This window comes from Syngnathus floridae, unplaced genomic scaffold (genome assembly GCF_059516105.1).
Source record: "Syngnathus floridae isolate MCC-2025c unplaced genomic scaffold, RoL_Sflo_1.0 HiC_scaffold_24, whole genome shotgun sequence".
Lineage (NCBI taxonomy): Eukaryota > Metazoa > Chordata > Actinopteri > Syngnathiformes > Syngnathidae > Syngnathus > Syngnathus floridae.
Window position 1 is genome coordinate 994,126 of NW_028284053.1, and position 18,709 is coordinate 1,012,834.

The 18,709-nt window shown below is 46.2% G+C and overlaps 1 protein-coding gene across 4 annotated transcripts; it reads right to left on the reverse strand.

The window, feature by feature from the left end:
* Positions 1–31: 31 nt before the first annotated feature.
* On the reverse strand, positions 32–2,438 carry LOC148378892 (janus kinase and microtubule-interacting protein 3-like). Of its 4 annotated transcripts, none has more exons than XM_088367659.1 (7): positions 1,640–2,438; positions 1,399–1,503; positions 1,141–1,252; positions 943–1,004; positions 662–724; positions 477–575; positions 32–387 (listed from the first exon to the last, which is right to left on the reverse strand). In XM_088367659.1, the coding sequence occupies exons 4-7, from the start codon at positions 1,000–1,002 to the stop codon at positions 94–96; spliced, it is 516 nt and encodes a 171-aa protein (XP_088223785.1). In that variant the 5' UTR covers positions 1,003–1,004; positions 1,141–1,252; positions 1,399–1,503; positions 1,640–2,438; the 3' UTR covers positions 32–93. The 4 variants fall into 4 exon arrangements, 3 of the variants coding, with proteins under 3 accessions (XP_088223785.1, XP_088223784.1, XP_088223783.1); XM_088367658.1 differs by having other exon boundaries at positions 943–1,026; XM_088367657.1 differs by having other exon boundaries at positions 943–1,059.
* Positions 2,439–18,709: the final 16,271 nt, after the last annotated feature.

Here is an 18,709-nt window from a genome sequence, read left to right on the forward strand (position 1 = left end):
AATCACGACCACCTGCTCCTCGTTGGTGAGATTCTGCAAGAGCCCAAAGGCACAGCGTCAACAAGCTTCTTTCAGCGCAAAGCCTTCCAAAAGTCACATTTGAGCCGCCGAGTCTCGTGGAGTGCGAACATAAGGAGTTCGACATACACTTACGGCGTTATAGCCCAGGATGTCCAGCTTCTTCATCAGATCACTGATGACGATGTCCGGGGGAAAGGCGCAAGGAGCAATGTAAGGTGTTCTGGGACCTCGGGTTAAGGTTAGGGTTGCGAGGGACGCCTTACGTACGCTCACGCCCTCGGCCTCGCAGTAGATCTGCAAAGGGCTGAGGCCGTCTGGGAAACGGACTTGCAGAAACTTCAAGACGGGGGAGCGCCACTCCCTCTCCTGAAAGGCAGAGGCATGCATCCGTCCGTCCGTCCGTCCGTCCGTCCGTCACATCTCTGGCCTCAACACGCTTGTGCGAGTCTTCCCACCTCCAGCTCCAGGATGCGGAACTCAAGCAGTTCGTTTTGGTCTCGGATATCCTGGATGTGCTCTTTCAGACGCGCTTCTTCCGCCTCCATCCGCCTGACCTGAAAAGACAGTCAGACCTCATCTGCGGGGCTTCCCGACAGGTGTGACGCCAAGCGACTCCGCCCAGCGCCTTTCTTTCCGTCACCTTTTCGGCCAACTGCTGATTGCTCTGACGCAGCAGCTGCTTCTCCTCCACCCACTTGACATTCTAGAAGAGACAAACGCGTGGACAGCTTTGGAATGTTGTGTCATTTTCATCCACAAATTCTTTGGTTGACTGGAAAATGACATTTGCTTTTCTCCGCATTTTCCCAGCCACGTTCGGGGGGGGGGGGGGGGGGTTGGTCCAGTAATGCCAGACGGATGAGTGACTGAAGAATGTAGCTATTTTGTCTGAGAAAAAGGTGTGCTCATTGATGAGCTTACCTGTCCTTGTTGCTTCAGCGCTGACTCCAGATCTGCTACTCTGCTTTGATAGTGACCCATTTCTACCATCAGCTTTTCTCTGGTCTGAAAGGAGGAGGAGGGAGGCTCCTCCTCCTCCTTTCAGACCAGAGAACACCCGAGGCTGGGTGAGAACGGGGAGGCTGCGACCCGGCCGGGGGTTGCGGGAAGGGGCGCCACCTTGATCTCCTTCTCGGCGTCGTAGTCCCCTTTCGCTGGTCTGGGCTAGCAGAGCGTAGGCTCGTTGCAGCGCTTGATATTCTTGCGTCAGCTGGCGGTAGCGAAGCTCCGCCTCTTCATGCACACACCAATGCAACACAGCACTAGTACCAGAATCAGTCAGACCGGCGACAAAGCACCCGCGACGCAAAGACGAGTCCGATTCCAGGCTGAAGAGGAATGTTTGGTGCCAATACGCTGGCAGAAATGGCGGGCTACCTCTTCGGGTTCCGTGTCGGGGGTTCTGTCGGTGTGAAAAGACAAGGACGATCCGTCCGAGTCCACCAACACGTCTTCGTCGTAGCCGTAAAATGTTTCGATGACCTGCGGGCGCGGAAGCAAACATCTCTCTGAACAAACTGAAGCGACACCTCACGATGAATCGACGAGAGGAACGATAGCGAGAAAAAGGCCATTTCATCTTGCGCAACACCAAGCAGCCGCAAACAAACAGACTCACCTTGCAGGACCTCACGCTTTGTTCCTCCTCAGAGATTCTCGACGTCGGTATCGTAGCAGCAAATCTCTCTCCTGTCGACACAAATAATCCGCCTTTGAGATTCTTTGGATGCAAAGGGAACGAACGGCTCCGGCGCAGAAACAAACGCGACTCACAATGACATTTCTGACATGAGCTCCTGTCTCCAGAGCCTGAAAAACACGTCACCGGCGATGATTGGAGGGACGCTCGTCTTTTCCAAAAGTGACAACTACAGGGTGTGTCAGGGTTTTCCAGATTATCTTTATCGTATCATTGTGTTGCTTTGACTTTGACTGCGACCTGTAATAAATAATATTATTTATCCCTTATTTATCCCTATCGCTTATCCCTTCCTACACAAAGTCGTAAAACACCCCTTGCTATGTTTTGACTAGAGGTCAAGGGCTTCCTCTATTCAATCCACTCTTACACCCACCCTGTTTCTCTTAATTAAAATGCTCGTGCAGGAGCCGAGAGTCAGACTTCATTCGTACAACGGATGGACTCTCCACCTGCAGGTGTCCAAAAGAACTTACTTGTCTCCCGTGTGGTTCTTGCAAAATAAGTTGGAGCGAGCGCAACTCTAACAGGGTGCATTTTGCCACTAGCTGCCTACGGACAATGACGTCGCGCTCGCGGCTCATGGTTGACGGGCTGAGCAGCCGGGCAAGTCCGTCGTTTTCAGCGCACAGCGAGTGGCAAAGGCGCTGACAAAACGGGAGCTTTGAGCTGCTGAAAACGGCAAAACAAGTCTAAAGCGTGTTCAAACGCGTGCGCACAATGCTCCTGCTTGAAAGGTCGGAATTTAAGGGGCCAATTTTTTGGATGGCGGCCGCCGGCCAAGCTTTGGACGGAAAAGGTTTCCTGGCGACAGCGAGCGAGCGCGGCGCTGCCGTACGTGCACCGAGTCGCCTGCCTGAAGACCTTGGACAAGTCGTCGATGATGTGCCGCTGCTCCACAACTTGAAGGAACTCCATTTCACCGTCCTGCTGGCCGCAACCGCGGTCCAGGTCATTGAGCGAACTAGGCCTTCTCTGTGGAACACAAATGCAGTGGACTCTGTTGGCACGCCGCCGTTGTCCGCGTCGACTTACCAAGCTTGCCATCTCCTCGTTCTCCTGGGTGACAAAGCGCACTTTGTTTTCAAGGCGACACAGCACCAGCGAGAGTTCTTCATTCTTCCTGCTCAGGCGTTTGTTTTTGTACAGGAGTGGCAGAAACTGGCTTTCTGTTTCTCTCAGTCGCTTTAGCTGCAAGCATGAAGTGCGGGATGTGAAAGACGCACAACACGCGGGCCAGAACGTATCCATTCCTTTTGCATCGGTTTGAACGGAATCGTGGCTTTGGCTCCCAATAAAAGACATCTACCAGGCAACCGACTCGCCGCGCCGCTCAACTAATAAGCAAGCGCAATGGGTGCCTCGCTGGATGGCGCGCATCAAACGTAGCGCAAACCTTCAAGCGTGCCGTCAATAAATTACCAGTTCATTGCGCTCTTCAGAAAGCAGGGCGTTTCGATCCTCCAGTTTCCTGATGACTGCGCTGAGCTCAGCGATTTTCAGATGAAACCGTCGCGTGTCCCGATCCTCCTGAGACTGAAAACGCCCCGCAACACACACACACAAGCACTCGTTCAAAGTTCAAAACTGTTTTTGTGCTACCTTCCTCCAGCAACGAACTAAGTCATGCGTACTGCAAGTGTGTGATGAGGTGGCTTACGCAATGAAGAGGATTGCTAGTAGCGGCGTTGACCCCACTTCCAGGGTAGTTTAGGCCCGCCCTTTGGGAATCCCTCAGGGCAGCGATCTGCTGCTCGGCAGCCTGAGTCTGCAGCTGAAGGCGGTGGACGTGGCCGGCCCCAGGGCTTCATCCAAAACACTAACCGCTCTGTCTTTCAGCTTGATCTCATCCGTCTGGATGTACAAACGGGGAGCGCTCAGGCAGGCGGGCAAACTCATTTGCCAGAATTGTGACAAAAACAAAGAGAGCAACCGGCCAATTTTTTTCTGGAATCGACTAGAACACCTTTGCTGTGACAAAAGCGAAGCGAGCAACCGGACATTTTCTTCTTGTGAAATAGAATAGAATAGAATGCCTTAGGTGTCATTGCACTGCAGGTATACAACGAAATTGGGAACATAGCCACGCACCGCGCATCTGATCAGTCCTACCAGTCGGCGGATCTCCCTCTCGCAGTCTCTCTTGGTTCGGCTCAGCTCCTCCCGATGCTGGTGATGAGCCGATCGGAGCTCGGCCGCTCGGGACTGCCAGGCCTGCTGGGCCGCTGCCAGGGCTTCTTCCGCGCTCCTGGTGGAGGCGACACCGCTCGGTCTCCCGACACCGCCGCGTCTCCTCCACCTCCGCCAGCAAAGCGCCCCCCCTCCTCACCTGAGCAGACATTGCGCCACACCGGGCCGTTGAGACCGCAACGGAGCGCCGCGACGCTTACTGGGGACAAGCTACACAATACGGTAGCGGCCGCATCGAAGCCCGACGTGGCGTGCGGATAGTCAGACACGGATAGAGCGGATCACCTTGTCCATGGAGCCGTCCCTCAGGCTGAGGACCAAGGCATTCAGTCGCTGGATCTCTCCATCTTTGATTTTGATCACTCTCATCAGCTCCATTTCATGCTGCCGCAGTAATGTCTCCCTGGTAATGGCTAACTCTTTCTGCTTCTCCTCATGGAGTTTGCTTTTGAGTTCCGTCATGGCGGCGGTGGCACGGTGGTGCTCCGCCCGCAGGTCCTGACTTCTCTCTCTCTCCAGACAGCTGACCTGACATGACTTAGACTTAGACAAACTTTATTGTCATCTTGTCTGCACATGGTGCATACAAAACGAAATTCCGTTGCATACGTCTTACAACAAAGTAGTGATATTGCAGTTGAATAGAAGTAACATATCCTATGAAAATATATATATATACATATATACTATATATATATATATTAAAAATAAGTATAAAGTGCAGCAGTGATAATTATGCAATAGTGCAAGTAGGCAAAACAGTATTCAAGAGTGTGCAGAGGAATGCTAAACCATGTATTAAACTTCTATTTAAAGGGTTTATACAAGTTCAGTAAAGTTGGTAGTGCGAGATAGTGCAAGATAGAGGTCCGTAGTGTCATAAAGTACAGTTCTGTGAATGTGTGATGCAGAGTTCAGTTTAGAGCTCAACAGTTCTAGTGTTCAACAGTCTGATGACAGCAGGGAAAAAGCTGTTGCAGAACCTGGTGGACCTGCAGCGGATGCTGCAAACCTCTTCCCAGAGGGCAGCAGGGAGAACAGTCCATGGTGGGGGTGTGATGGGTCATTGATGATGTTACGGGCACGGGACATGCAGCGCTGAGATGAAATGTCCTGAATGGAGGGAAGAGGAGCCCCTATGATCCTCTCTGCTGTCCTCACCACTCTCCTCACGTTCTTCCAATCGGAGGCGGTGCAGCCTCCACACCACACAGAGAGACAGCTTGTCAGAATGCTCTCTATGGTGCTCCTGTAGAACGTCCTCATGATGGGTGGGGGCAGGTGGGCTCTCCTCATCCTCCGCAGGAAGTACAAGCGCTTCTGTGCCCTCTTGACCAGTGCCGTAGTGTTCATAGTCCAGGTGAGGTCTTCTGTGATGTGGACCCCCAGGAATTTGGTGGTGCTGACCACCTCCACAGCTGAGCTGTTGATGATCAGTGGAGCGTGGTGAGGCTGTTTTTTCCTGAAGTCGACGATGATCTCCTTCATCTTCTCCTCATTCAGGATCAGGCTGTTTTCTCTGCACCAGCCCACCAGCTGCTCCACCTCCTCTCTGTAGTCCAGGTCGTTGTTGTCTCTGATGAGCCCCACCACCGTTGTGTCGTCTGCTGACTTCACGATGTGATTGGTGGTGAACCTGAGGACGCAGTCGTGTGTCATCAGGGTGCACAGCAGGGGGCTCAGGACGCAGCCCTGAAGGGAGCCTGTGCTGAGGGTGATGACATCAGAGGTGTTCTGTCCGACCCGGACTGACTGAGGTCTGTTGGTGAGGAAGTCTAGCAGCCAGTTGCGAAGGGGGGTGTTGAAGCCCAGGTGTTCCAATTTTCCTACCAGATGCTGTGGGATGATGGTGTTAAACGCTGAGCTGAAGTCCAGGAACAGCCTCCGCACATGGGTGTTCTTCTCCTCCAGGTGAGCCAGGCTCAGGTGAAGAACGGAGGAGATGGCGTCCTGAGTGGAGCGGTTTTGCCGGTCGGCAAACTGGAACGGGTCAAATAATAGGGGGAGTCTGGAAACGATGTGACCTTTAAGCAGCCTTTCGAAGCACTTCATCATAACCGGAGTCAGTGCAACAGGCCGGTAATCATTAAATGAGGTGATTTGAGGTTTCTTCGGCACCGGAATGATGGAGGCAGTCTTAAAGCACGCCGGCACTGTGGCTTGGCCCAGCGAGGTGTTAAAAATGTCTGTGATGACCCCAGCCAGATGACTTGCACATTCCCTGAACACACGCCCAGGAATGTTGTCGGGGCCAGGGGCCTTACAGGGGTTGACTCTCCTCAGGGTCTTCAACACATCGGCGGAGTCAAGGCAGAGTACCTCCTCTTCCTGATGGGGAACAGTTTTAACTGCTGGAGTGCCGTTTAGTGCCTCGAACCTCCCAAAGAAGTTATTTAGACCATTTAGAAAGTCAGCATCAACTACACCCACCGGGGGGGGAGGGTGAGTTGTAGTCTGTAATCGCCCGTATGCCTTGCCACATACTCCTGATGTTTTTGACGTTGTGGAAACGATCCTGAAATTTTCGACTGCGGTCTCGCTTCGCTATCCTGATGGCACGGTTCAAGTTGGCTCTCGCTGTCCTCAGTGTCTCCTTGTCGCCAGACTTGAAGGCAGAGTTCCGCGCTCGTAGCGTTTGACGTACCTCCTCAGTCATCCAGGGTCGTTGGTTGCCCCGGGTGATGATATTCTTAGTGGTGCTGACGTCCTCGGTGCATTTGTTGATGTAGGCTGACACAGTCATGGCACACGCATGTCTAATCTACATCGGGAAAACTGGGAGGGAGGGAGGCAGGCAGGGAGGCAGGCAGGGAGGCAGGCAGTGTCTGTCTGTTGAGGTTTTCACCTTGTTCTTCTCCTGCTGAAGTTCTAACTGGACGTCCATCAGTTTGGTTCTCAGCTCGTCATTGGCGGCCTGAAGGGCGTCCGTTCGCTCCGCCTTGGCCCGCCCTGCCGGAGCTCGTTTGGACATCTCTTACTCGAGTCTCGCCCGGTCGTCAGTCAGAGATCACAACATTTGTACCTGGAGAGCACAAACGCAGCGCTGTTTTCCACTGGCTTCGAACTCAACTTCAATCGGTACCGTAACTTACAACATCATAAACATAGAACTAGCTTGACTTATTCATTGAATAAATGCATTTGGTTCTTCAAAACTGCATCACGCAACATAGCGTGACCGAGACGGCCGTTATCCACCTGCGTGAAGTTATTTGGTGAAATGAATGAGATGTTTAAGACACCATCGTTCTGTCTCTATGTAGATGAAGGGAAATAATCGATTGCTGAAGGTCCAAAGGTGTTGTGATAAACAAATAAACATATTAGTGATTAGTGACATATTTGTGATAAACATATTAGGCAGGATAATCACATATGTTAACGTGACTGCCCACACTGTATTTATTTATGGTTATTTGTTAAATCGAGTACTGTTAGACATGAAATAGGAAGTGTTTAACATAAATGGAAGACGAAAGGGGTACTCACCATTGTAGCTCCTGCTGGTCAATGATACGAGCCTCTTCTTGCAGTGGAAAACATACAGCCAACAAACACCGTGGAACCTAAAGGAATGAAATTAAACATTAACATTTAGCCTCAACCAACATTCACAGATACAACGCAACGCAAACTACACAAACGTAAATCTTTTTAAACACAATGAGTTGTACTTACCGTGTACGCTCTAGACGGTCCACTTGCAAGCGGAAAATAAAGATATTTCTGTTGATAATCGTCGTGTTTGTATCCGGTGTCTCGCTCAAGGCCATTGCGCCCACAGATTTGAATTTTGGCGAGAGTTCAGCCTATTGACGTCATTTCCGCGGTGTAATACCCGCATATCTGAAACGGCAAAGTTAAGAGTAGAGTTAAATAAAGTTTTTAGTCAACGCAATAATTTACAACCGTTGACCAGTCGAAATAATCGTCGAAATTTGGCGTCTGTGGCTGGAAGCAGACGCCGAGTTCGACATTCCTCCCAAACGCCACACTCCCTCGCTTTTCAGGGCTAAAAAAAAACAGTTGTAATTACCTTGTACGCTCTAGACGGTCAAGTTGCAAGCTGAAAACAAAAATATTTGCCTTGTTAGTCATCGTGTTACTAACAGCTGTGTCTTGTTTGCCAGAACTGCCGCTTTCCTACTTCCTGTTGCAAGCCACGCCCACGGATTATAATTTTGCCGTGAGTTCCGCCTATTGACGTCATGTCCGCGTCACATGACTGCGACGTAATATTATCTAAAACTGTTTGTGCGGTATTGTGTTGTTCTGTGCGGTATTGTGTTATTCTGTGCGGCGTCGTGTTGTTCTGTGCGGCGTCGTGTTGTTCAGTGCGACGTCGTGTTGTTCAGTGCGGCATGGTGTTGTTCAGTGCGGCATGGTGTTGTTCAGTGCGGCATGGTGTTGTTCAGTGCGGCATAATGTTGTTCAGTGCGGCATAATGTTGTTCAGTGCGGCATGGTGTTGTTCAGTGCGGCATGGTGTTGTTCAGTGCGGCATGGTGTTGTTCAGTGCGGCATAATGTTGTTCAGTGCGCCATAATGTTGTTCAGTGCGGCATGGTGTTGTTCAGTGCGGGATGGTGTTGTTCAGTGCAGGATGGTGTTGTTCAGTGCGGCATGGTGTTGTTCAATGCGGCATGGTGTTGTTCAGTGCGGGATGGTGTTGTTCAGTGCGGCATGGTGTTGTTCAGTGCGGCATGGTGTTGTTCAGTGCGGCATGGTGTTGTTCAGTGCGGCATGGTGTTGTTCAGTGCGGCATGGTGTTGTTCAGTGCGGCATGGTGTTGTTCAGTGCGGAATGGTGTTGTTCAGTGCGGCATGGTGTTGTTCAGTCCGGGATGGTGTTGTTCAATGCGGGATCGTGTTGTTCAGTGCGGGGTGGTGTTGTTCAGTGCGGGATGGTGTTGTTCAGTGCGGCATGGTGTTGTTCAATGCGGCATGGTGTTGTTCAGTGCGGGATGGTGTTGTTCATTGCGGCATGGTGTTGTTCAGTGCGGCATGGTGTTGTTCAGTGCGGCATGGTGTTGTTCAGTGCGGCATGGTGTTGTTCAGTGCGGCATAATGTTGTTCAGTGCGGCATGGTGTTGTTCAGTGTGGAAAGGTGTTGTTCAGTGCAGGATGGTGTTGTTCAGTGCGGCATGGTGTTGTTCAATGCAGGATCGTGTTGTTCAGTGCAGCATAATGTTGTTCAGTGCAGCATGGTGTTGTTCAGTGCGGCATGGTGTTGTTCAATGCGGCATGGTGTTGTTCACTGCGGGATGGTGTTGTTCAATGCGGGATCGTGTTGTTCAGTGCGGCATAATGTTGTTCAGTGCAGCATGGTGTTGTTCAGTGCGGCATGGTGTTGTTCAGTGCGACATAATGTTGTTTAGTGCGGCATAATGTTGTTCAGTGCGGCATAATGTTGTTCAGTGCGGCATGGTGTTGTTCAGTGCGGCATGGTGTTGTTCAGTGCGGCATGGTGTTGTTCAGTGCAGGATGGTGTTGTTCAGTGCGGCATGGTGTTGTTCAATGCGGCATGGTGTTGTTCAGTGCGGGATGGTGTTGTTCAGTGCAGGATGGTGTTGTTCAGTGCGGCATGGTGTTGTTCAGTGCGGCATGGTGTTGTTCAGTGCGGCATGGTGTTGTTCAGTGCGGCATGGTGTTGTTCAGTGCAGGATGGTGTTGTTCAATGCGGGATCGTGTTGTTCAGTGCGGCATGGTGTTGTTCAGTGCGGCATGGTGTTGTTCAGTGCGGCATAATGTTGTTCAGTGCGGCATGGTGTTGTTCAGTGCGGCATGGTGTTGTTCAGTGCGGCATGGTGTTGTTCAGTGCGGCATAATGTTGTCCAGTGCGCCATAATGTTGTTCAGTGCGGCATGGTGTTGTTTAGTGCGGGATGGTGTTGTTCAGTGCAGGATGGTGTTGTTCAGTGCGGCATGGTGTTGTTCAATGCGGCATGGTGTTGTTCAGTGCGGGATGGTGTTGTTCAGTGCGGCATGGTGTTGTTCAGTGCGGCATAATGTTGTTCAGTACGGCATGGTGTTGTTCAGTGCGGCATGGTGTTGTTCAGTGCGGCATGGTGTTGTTCAGTGCGGCATGGTGTTGTTCAGTGCGGCATGGTGTTGTTCAGTGCGGGATGGTGTTGTTCAATGCGGGATCGTGTTGTTCAGTGCGGGGTGGTGTTGTTCAGTGCAGGATGGTGTTGTTCAGTGCAGGATGGTGTTGTTCAGTGCGGCATGGTGTTGTTCAATGCAGGATCGTGTTGTTCAGTGCAGCATAATGTTGTTCAGTGCAGCATGGTGTTGTTCAGTGCGGCATGGTGTTGTTCAATGGGGCATGGTGTTGTTCAGTGCGGGATGGTGTTGTTCAGTGCGGCATGGTGTTTTTCAGTGCGGCATAATGTTGTTCAGTGCGGCATGGTGTTGTTCAGTGCGGCATGGTGTTGTTCAGTGCAGGATGGTGTTGTTCAGTGCGGCATGGTGTTGTTCAATGCAGGATCGTGTTGTTCAGTGCAGCATAATGTTGTTCAGTGCAGCATGGTGTTGTTCAGTGCGGCATGGTGTTGTTCACTGCGGCATGGTGTTGTTCACTGCGGGATGGTGTTGTTCAATGCGGCATAATGTTGTTCAGTGCGGCATAATGTTGTTCAGTGCGGCATGGTGTTGTTCAGTGCGGCATAATGTTGTTTAGTGCGGCATAATGTTGTTCAGTGCGGCATAATGTTGTTCAGTGCGGCATAATGTTGTTCAGTGCGGCATGGTGTTGTTCAGTGCGGCATGGTGTTGTTCAGTGCGGCATGGTGTTGTTCAGTGCGGCATGGTGTTGTTTAATGCGGCATGGTGTTGTTTAATGCGGCATGGTGTTGTTCAGTGCGGCATGGTGTTGTTCAGTGCGGCATGGTGTTGTTCAGTGCGGAATGGTGTTGTTCAGTGCGGCATGGTGTTGTTCAGTGCGGCATGGTGTTGTTCAGTGCGGGATGGTGTTCAATGCGGGATCGTGTTGTTCAGTGCGGGGTGGTGTTGTTCAGTGCAGGATGGTGTTGTTCAGTGCAGGATGGTGTTGTTCAGTGCGGCATGGTGTTGTTCAATGCAGGATCGTGTTGTTCAGTGCAGCATAATGTTGTTCAGTGCAGCATGGTGTTGTTCAGTGCGGCATGGTGTTGTTCAATGCGGCATGGTGTTGTTCAGTGCGGGATGGTGTTGTTCAGTGCGGCATGGTGTTTTTCAGTGCGGCATAATGTTGTTCAGTGCGGCATGGTGTTGTTCAGTGCGGCATGGTGTTGTTCAGTGCGACATAATGTTGTTCAGTGCGGCATAATGTTGTTCAGTGCGGCATGGTGTTGTTCAGTGCGGCATGGTGTTGTTCAGTGCGGCATGGTGTTGTTCAGTGCGGCATGGTGTTGTTCAGTGCAGGATGGTGTTGTTCAGTGCAGGATGGTGTTGTTCAGTGCGGCATGGTGTTGTTCAGTGCGGGATGGTGTTGTTCAGTGCAGGATGGTGTTGTTCAGTGCGGCATGGTGTTGTTCAGTGCGGAATGGTGTTGTTCAGTGCGGCATGGTGTTGTTCAGTGCGGCATGGTGTTGTTCAGTGCAGGATGGTGTTGTTCAATGCGGGATGGTGTTGTTCAGTGCGGGATGGTGTTGTTCAGTGCAGGATGGTGTTGTTCAGTGCGGCATGGTGTTGTTCAATGCGGCATGGTGTTGTTCAGTGCAGGATGGTGTTGTTCAGTGCGGCATGGTGTTGTTCAATGCGGCATGGTGTTGTTCAATGCGGCATGGTGTTGTTCAGTGCGGCATGGTGTTGTTCAGTGCGGCATGGTGTTGTTCAGTGCAGCGTAATGTTGTTCAGTGCGGCATGGTGTTGTTCAGTGCGGAATGGTGTTGTTCAGTGCGGCATGGTGTTGTTCAGTGCAGGATGGTGTTGTTCAGTGCGGCATGGTGTTGCTCAGTGCGGCATGGTGTTGTTCAGTGCGGGATGGTGTTGTTCATTGCGGCATGGTGTTGTTCAGTGCGGCATGGTGTTGTTCAGTGCGGCATGGTGTTGTTCAGTGCGGCATGGTGTTGTTCAGTGCGGCATAATGTTGTTCAGTGCGGCATAATGTTGTTCAGTGCGGCATGGTGTTGTTCAGTGCGGGATGGTGTTGTTCAGTGCGGGATGGTGTTGTTCAGTGCGGCATGGTGTTCAATGCGGAATGGTGTTGTTCAGTGCAGGATGGTGTTGTTCAGTGCGGCATGGTGTTGTTCAGTGCGGCATAATGTTGTTCAGTGCGGCATGGTGTTGTTCAGTGCGGCATGGTGTTGTTCAGTGCGGCATGGTGTTGTTCAGTGCGGCATAATGTTGTTCAGTGCGGCATGGTGTTGTTCAGTGCGGCATGGTGTTGTTCAGTGCGGCATAATGTTCAGTGCGGCATAATGTTGTTCAGTGCGGCATGGTGTTGTTCAGTGCGGGATGGTGTTGTTCAGTGCAGGATGGTGTTGTTCAGTGCGGCATGGTGTTCAGTGCGGGATGGTGTCTTTCAGTGCGGCATGGTGTCGTTCAGTGCGGCATGGTGTCTTTCAGTGCGGCATGGTGTCGTTCAGTGAGGCATGGTGTTGTTCAGTGCGGCATGGTGTTGTTTAGTGCGGCATGGTGTTGTTCAGTGCGGGATGGTGTTGTTCAGTGTGGCATGGTGTTCAGTGCGGCATGGTGTTGTTCAGTGCGGTATCGTGTTGTTCAGTGCGGTATCGTGTTTCTCAGTGCGGTATCGTGTTGTTCAGTGCAGTATCGTTGTGTTGTTCGTATTGTGTTTAACACTTAGCCTCTAACACTTAGCCTCTAACACTTAGCCTCTAGCATCTAGAAGGTAAATAAATAGGAAGGAAGGACTCACCGGTGACGTCTTCGCCCACGTCCAAGCGTTGTACTTTGTATTTTCATCCTTCTGACAGTTGAGGTTAAAGGTTGAGTGAAGGGCCCTCGTTTTAAACTACTTTTTTGAAAAGGATTGGGAACAAGTAAGACGTATTTAATTTATTTAATGGGAAGTAGTAAGAGCTATTGAATTTAATCTATGTATTATATTCTATTGTATTGTATTCTGTTGTATTCTTTTGGATTGTATTCACACTAACCCCACTAAAACTTCAGCCCACAAAAACTCGCCTCTGGCGCCTAGCCTCTGGCACTTAGCCTCTAACACTTAGCCTTTAACACTTAGCCTTTAACACTTAGCCTTTAACACTTAGCCTAGAAGGTGAATAAATAGGGTTAAAGGTTGAGTGAAGGGACCTCGTTTTAAACTACTGTTTTGAAAAGGAGTGGGAACAAGTAAGACGTATTTAATTTATTTAATGGGAAGTAGTAAGACTTATTAAATTTATTTAATCTACTTTTCTTCCCAGGCAAAATTTGATGTGCTGCAATTCCAAATTTCCAAAGTGAATGAAGGAATGAAGTCCTTTAAATTATGATTTTGTATAAATACTAGGCATTAACACAAAATCGACGGCACAAAATGGGCAGACTTTACTTGTTTGAAAAGGACTGGTTACAAGACAGACTTTTTTAATTTATTTAATGGGAAGAAGACTTATTTAGTTTAATTGATCTATTTTTGTTCCCTGCCAAAATTCGATTTGCTGCAATTCCAAATTTCCAAAGTGAATGAAGGAAAGAAGTCGTTTAAATTATGATTTTGTTTAAATACTAGGCATAGACACAAAATCTACGGCACAAAATGGGCAGACTTTACTTGTTTGAAGAGGACTGGTTACAAGACAGACTTTTCTGATTTATTTAATGGGAAGAGGACTTATTTAGTTTATTTAATCTATTTTTGTTCCCTGGCAAAATTGGATTTGCTGAAATTGTATTTTGCCAAATCTCGATTTGAGACCTGATAGGAAGTATTAAACGCTTAGTTAAATCAATACAAGTTGGTAATAAGAGCGAGTAATGTTGGTTGAACCGATGAATGAAGGTTGAAAGCAATTTAAATTATGACTTTGTATAAATACTAGATATTAACAGAACATCTACTGCGCAAAATGGGCAGAGTTTACTTGTTTGAGAAGGAGTGGCTTATTCAAAACTAAGATTTATGTAATCTGTTTGTTCCCAGGCAAAATTGGATGTGATGCAATTCCAAATTTCACCACATGATGGTGCCCAATTTTGACTTCATAGGACATATTAAACACTTAGCTTGTTATTATGTTCAAGGTAATCAGATTTGTTTATCATTCTAATGGCCTCTTCAAAACTATTCTGGATTACTACTTTGGATCTATTCTACATTACTTGGCAACAACATACTCTGTAACAGATTAGGCAGTATAATCACATATGTTAATTTGAGAGTGCCCACACTCAATCTACTTATCGTGATGTGTTAAATCAATTACTGTTAGACATTATTTGTCTGATAATCTACCAAATCTTTGAATTGAAGAATTTGTGATTTAATTAATAGCTTGTTCAGGGTAATCAGACTTGTATATAATTCTAATGGCCTTCTTTTGAAAACTATTCTGAATTACAACTTTGGATCTTATATTACTTTGCAACAATCTACTCCGTGACAGATTAGGCAGTATAATCACATATGTTAACTTCAGTGCCCACACTGTATTTATTTATGGTTATTTGTTAAATCAAGTACTGTTAGACATGAAATAGGAAGTGTTTAACATAAATGTTATGGCTACTCACCATTGTAGCTCGCTCCTGGTCAATGATACGAGCCTCTTCTTGCAGTGGAAAACTTGCAGCCAACAAACACCGTGGAACCTAAAGGAATGAAATTAAACATTAACATTTCGCCTCGACCAATTTTCACACGTACAACGCAACGCGGCTACACTTCTGCTATTACAAACGTAAATCTCCTTAAACACAATGAGTGTTACTTACCGTGTACGCTCTAGACGGTCCAGTTGCAAGCAGAAAATAAAGATATTTCTGTTGATAATCGTCGCTGCTCAGTGGCTCACGGCCATCGCGCCAACAGATTTGAATTTTGGCGGAGGTTCGGGCAATTACGTCATATCCACGGCACATGACTGCGACGTAATACCCGCTTATCTGAAACGGCAGTTAAAAGTAGAGTTACATCAAGTTTTCTTGGAACCTAAACGAATGAAAGAAAACTATCATTTGGCCACAACCAACATTCACAGATACAACACAACGTGCGGGGTTGGGGTTAAAGATTGAGTGAAGGGCCCTCGTTTTAAACTACTGTTTTGAAAAGGAGTGGGAACAAGTAAGACGTATTTAATTTATTTAATGGGAAGTAGTAAGACTTATTAAATTTATTTAATCTACTTTTCTTCCCAGGCAAAATTTGATGTGCTGCAATTCCAAATTTCCAAAGTGAATGAAGGAATGAAGTCCTTTAAATTATGATTTTGTATAAATACTAGGCATTAACACAAAATCGACGGCACAAAATGGGCAGACTTTACTTGTTTGAAAAGGACTGGTTACAAGACAGACTTTTTTAATTTATTTAATGGGAAGAAGACTTATTTAGTTTAATTGATCTATTTTTGTTCCCTGCCAAAATTCGATTTGCTGCAATTCCAAATTTCCAAAGTGAATGAAGGAAAGAAGTCGTTTAAATTATGATTTTGTTTAAATACTAGGCATAGACACAAAATCTACGGCACAAAATGGGCAGACTTTACTTGTTTGAAGAGGACTGGTTACAAGACAGACTTTTCTGATTTATTTAATGGGAAGAGGACTTATTTAGTTTATTTAATCTATTTTTGTTCCCTGGCAAAATTGGATTTGCTGAAATTGTATTTTGCCAAATCTCGATTTGAGACCTGATAGGAAGTATTAAACGCTTAGTTAAATCAATACAAGTTGGTAATAAGAGCGAGTAATGTTGGTTGAACCGATGAATGAAGGTTGAAAGCAATTTAAATTATGACTTTGTATAAATACTAGATATTAACAGAACATCTACTGCGCAAAATGGGCAGAGTTTACTTGTTTGAGAAGGAGTGGCTTATTCAAAACTAAGATTTATGTAATCTGTTTGTTCCCAGGCAAAATTGGATGTGATGCAAATCCAAATTTCACCACATGATGGTGCCCAATTTTGACTTCATAGGACATATTAAACACTTAGCTTGTTATTATGTTCAAGGTAATCAGATTTGTTTATCATTCTAATGGCCTCTTCAAAACTATTCTGGATTACTACTTTGGATCTATTCTACATTACTTGGCAACAACATACTCTGTAACAGATTAGGCAGTATTATCACATATGTTAACTTGAGAGTGCCCACACTCAATCTACTTATCGTGATGTGTTAAATCAATTACTGTTAGACATTATTTGTCTGATAATCTACCAAATCTTTGAATTGAAGAATTTGTGATTTAATTAATAGCTTGTTCAGGGTAATCAGACTTGTATATAATTCTAATGGCCTTCTTTTGAAAACTATTCTGAATTACAACTTTGGATCTTATATTACTTTGCAACAATCTACTCCGTGACAGATTAGGCAGTATAATCACATATGTTAACTTCAGTGCCCACACTGTATTTATTTATGGTTATTTGTTAAATCAAGTACTGTTAGACATGAAATAGGAAGTGTTTAACATAAATGTTATGGCTACTCACCATTGTAGCTCGCTCCTGGTCAATGATACGAGCCTCTTCTTGCAGTGGAAAACTTGCAGCCAACAAACACCGTGGAACCTAAAGGAATGAAATTAAACATTAACATTTCGCCTCGACCAATTTTCACACGTACAACGCAACGCGGCTACACTTCTGCTATTACAAACGTAAATCTCCTTAAACACAATGAGTGTTACTTACCGTGTACGCTCTAGACGGTCCAGTTGCAAGCAGAAAATAAAGATATTTCTGTTGATAATCGTCGCTGCTCAGTGGCTCACGGCCATCGCGCCAACAGATTTGAATTTTGGCGGAGGTTCGGGCAATTACGTCATATCCACGGCACATGACTGCGACGTAATACCCGCTTATCTGAAACGGCAGTTAAAAGTAGAGTTACATCAAGTTTTCTTGGAACCTAAACGAATGAAAGAAAACTATCATTTGGCCACAACCAACATTCACAGATACAACACAACGTGCGGGGTTGGGGTTAAAGATTGAGTGAAGGGCCCTCGTTTTAAACTACGGTTTTGAAAAGGAGTGGGAACAAGTAAGACGTATTTAATTTATTTAATGGGAAGTAGTAAGACTTATTAAATTTATTTAATCTACTTTTCTTCCCAGGCAAAATTTGATGTGCTGCAATTCCAAATTTCCAAAGTGAATGAAGGAATGAAGTCCTTTAAATTATGATTTTGTATAAATACTAGGCATTAACACAAAATCGACGGCACAAAATGGGCAGACTTTACTTGTTTGAAAAGGACTGGTTACAAGACAGACTTTTTTAATTTATTTAATGGGAAGAAGACTTATTTAGTTTAATTGATCTATTTTTGTTCCCTGCCAAAATTCGATTTGCTGCAATTCCAAATTTCCAAAGTGAATGAAGGAAAGAAGTCGTTTAAATTATGATTTTGTTTAAATACTAGGCATAGACACAAAATCTACGGCACAAAATGGGCAGACTTTACTTGTTTGAAGAGGACTGGTTACAAGACAGACTTTTCTGATTTATTTAATGGGAAGAGGACTTATTTAGTTTATTTAATCTATTTTTGTTCCCTGGCAAAATTGGATTTGCTGAAATTGTATTTTGCCAAATCTCGATTTGAGACCTGATAGGAAGTATTAAACGCTTAGTTAAATCAATACAAGTTGGTAATAAGAGCGAGTAATGTTGGTTGAACCGATGAATGAAGGTTGAAAGCAATTTAAATTATGACTTTGTATAAATACTAGATATTAACAGAACATCTACTGCGCAAAATGGGCAGAGTTTACTTGTTTGAGAAGGAGTGGCTTATTCAAAACTAAGATTTATGTAATCTGTTTGTTCCCAGGCAAAATTGGATGTGATGCAATTCCAAATTTCACCACATGATGGTGCCCAATTTTGACTTCATAGGACATATTAAACACTTAGCTTGTTATTATGTTCAAGGTAATCAGATTTGTTTATCATTCTAATGGCCTCTTCAAAACTATTCTGGATTACTACTTTGGATCTATTCTACATTACTTGGCAACAACATACTCTGTAACAGATTAGGCAGTATAATCACATATGTTAACTTGAGAGTGCCCACACTCAATCTACTTATCGTGATGTGTTAAATCAATTACTGTTAGACATTATTTGTCTGATAATCTACCAAATCTTTGAATTGAAGAATTTGTGATTTAATTAATAGCTTGTTCAGGGTAATCAGACTTGTATATAATTCTAATGGCCTTCTTTTGAAAACTATTCTGAATTACAACTTTGGATCTTATATTACTTTGCAACAATCTACTCGGTGACAGATTAGGCAGTATAATCACATATGTTAACTTCAGTGCCCACACTGTATTTATTTATGGTTATTTGTTAAATCAAGTACTGTTAGACATGAAATAGGAAGTGTTTAACATAAATGTTATGGCTACTCACCATTGTAGCTCGCTCCTGGTCAATGATACGAGCCTCTTCTTGCAGTGGAAAACTTGCAGCCAACAAACACCGTGGAACCTAAAGGAATGAAATTAAACATTAACATTTCGCCTCGACCAATTTTCACACGTACAACGCAACGCGGCTACACTTCTGCTATTACAAACGTAAATCTCCTTAAACACAATGAGTGTTACTTACCGTGTACGCTCTAGACGGTCCAGTTGCAAGCAGAAAATAAAGATATTTCTGTT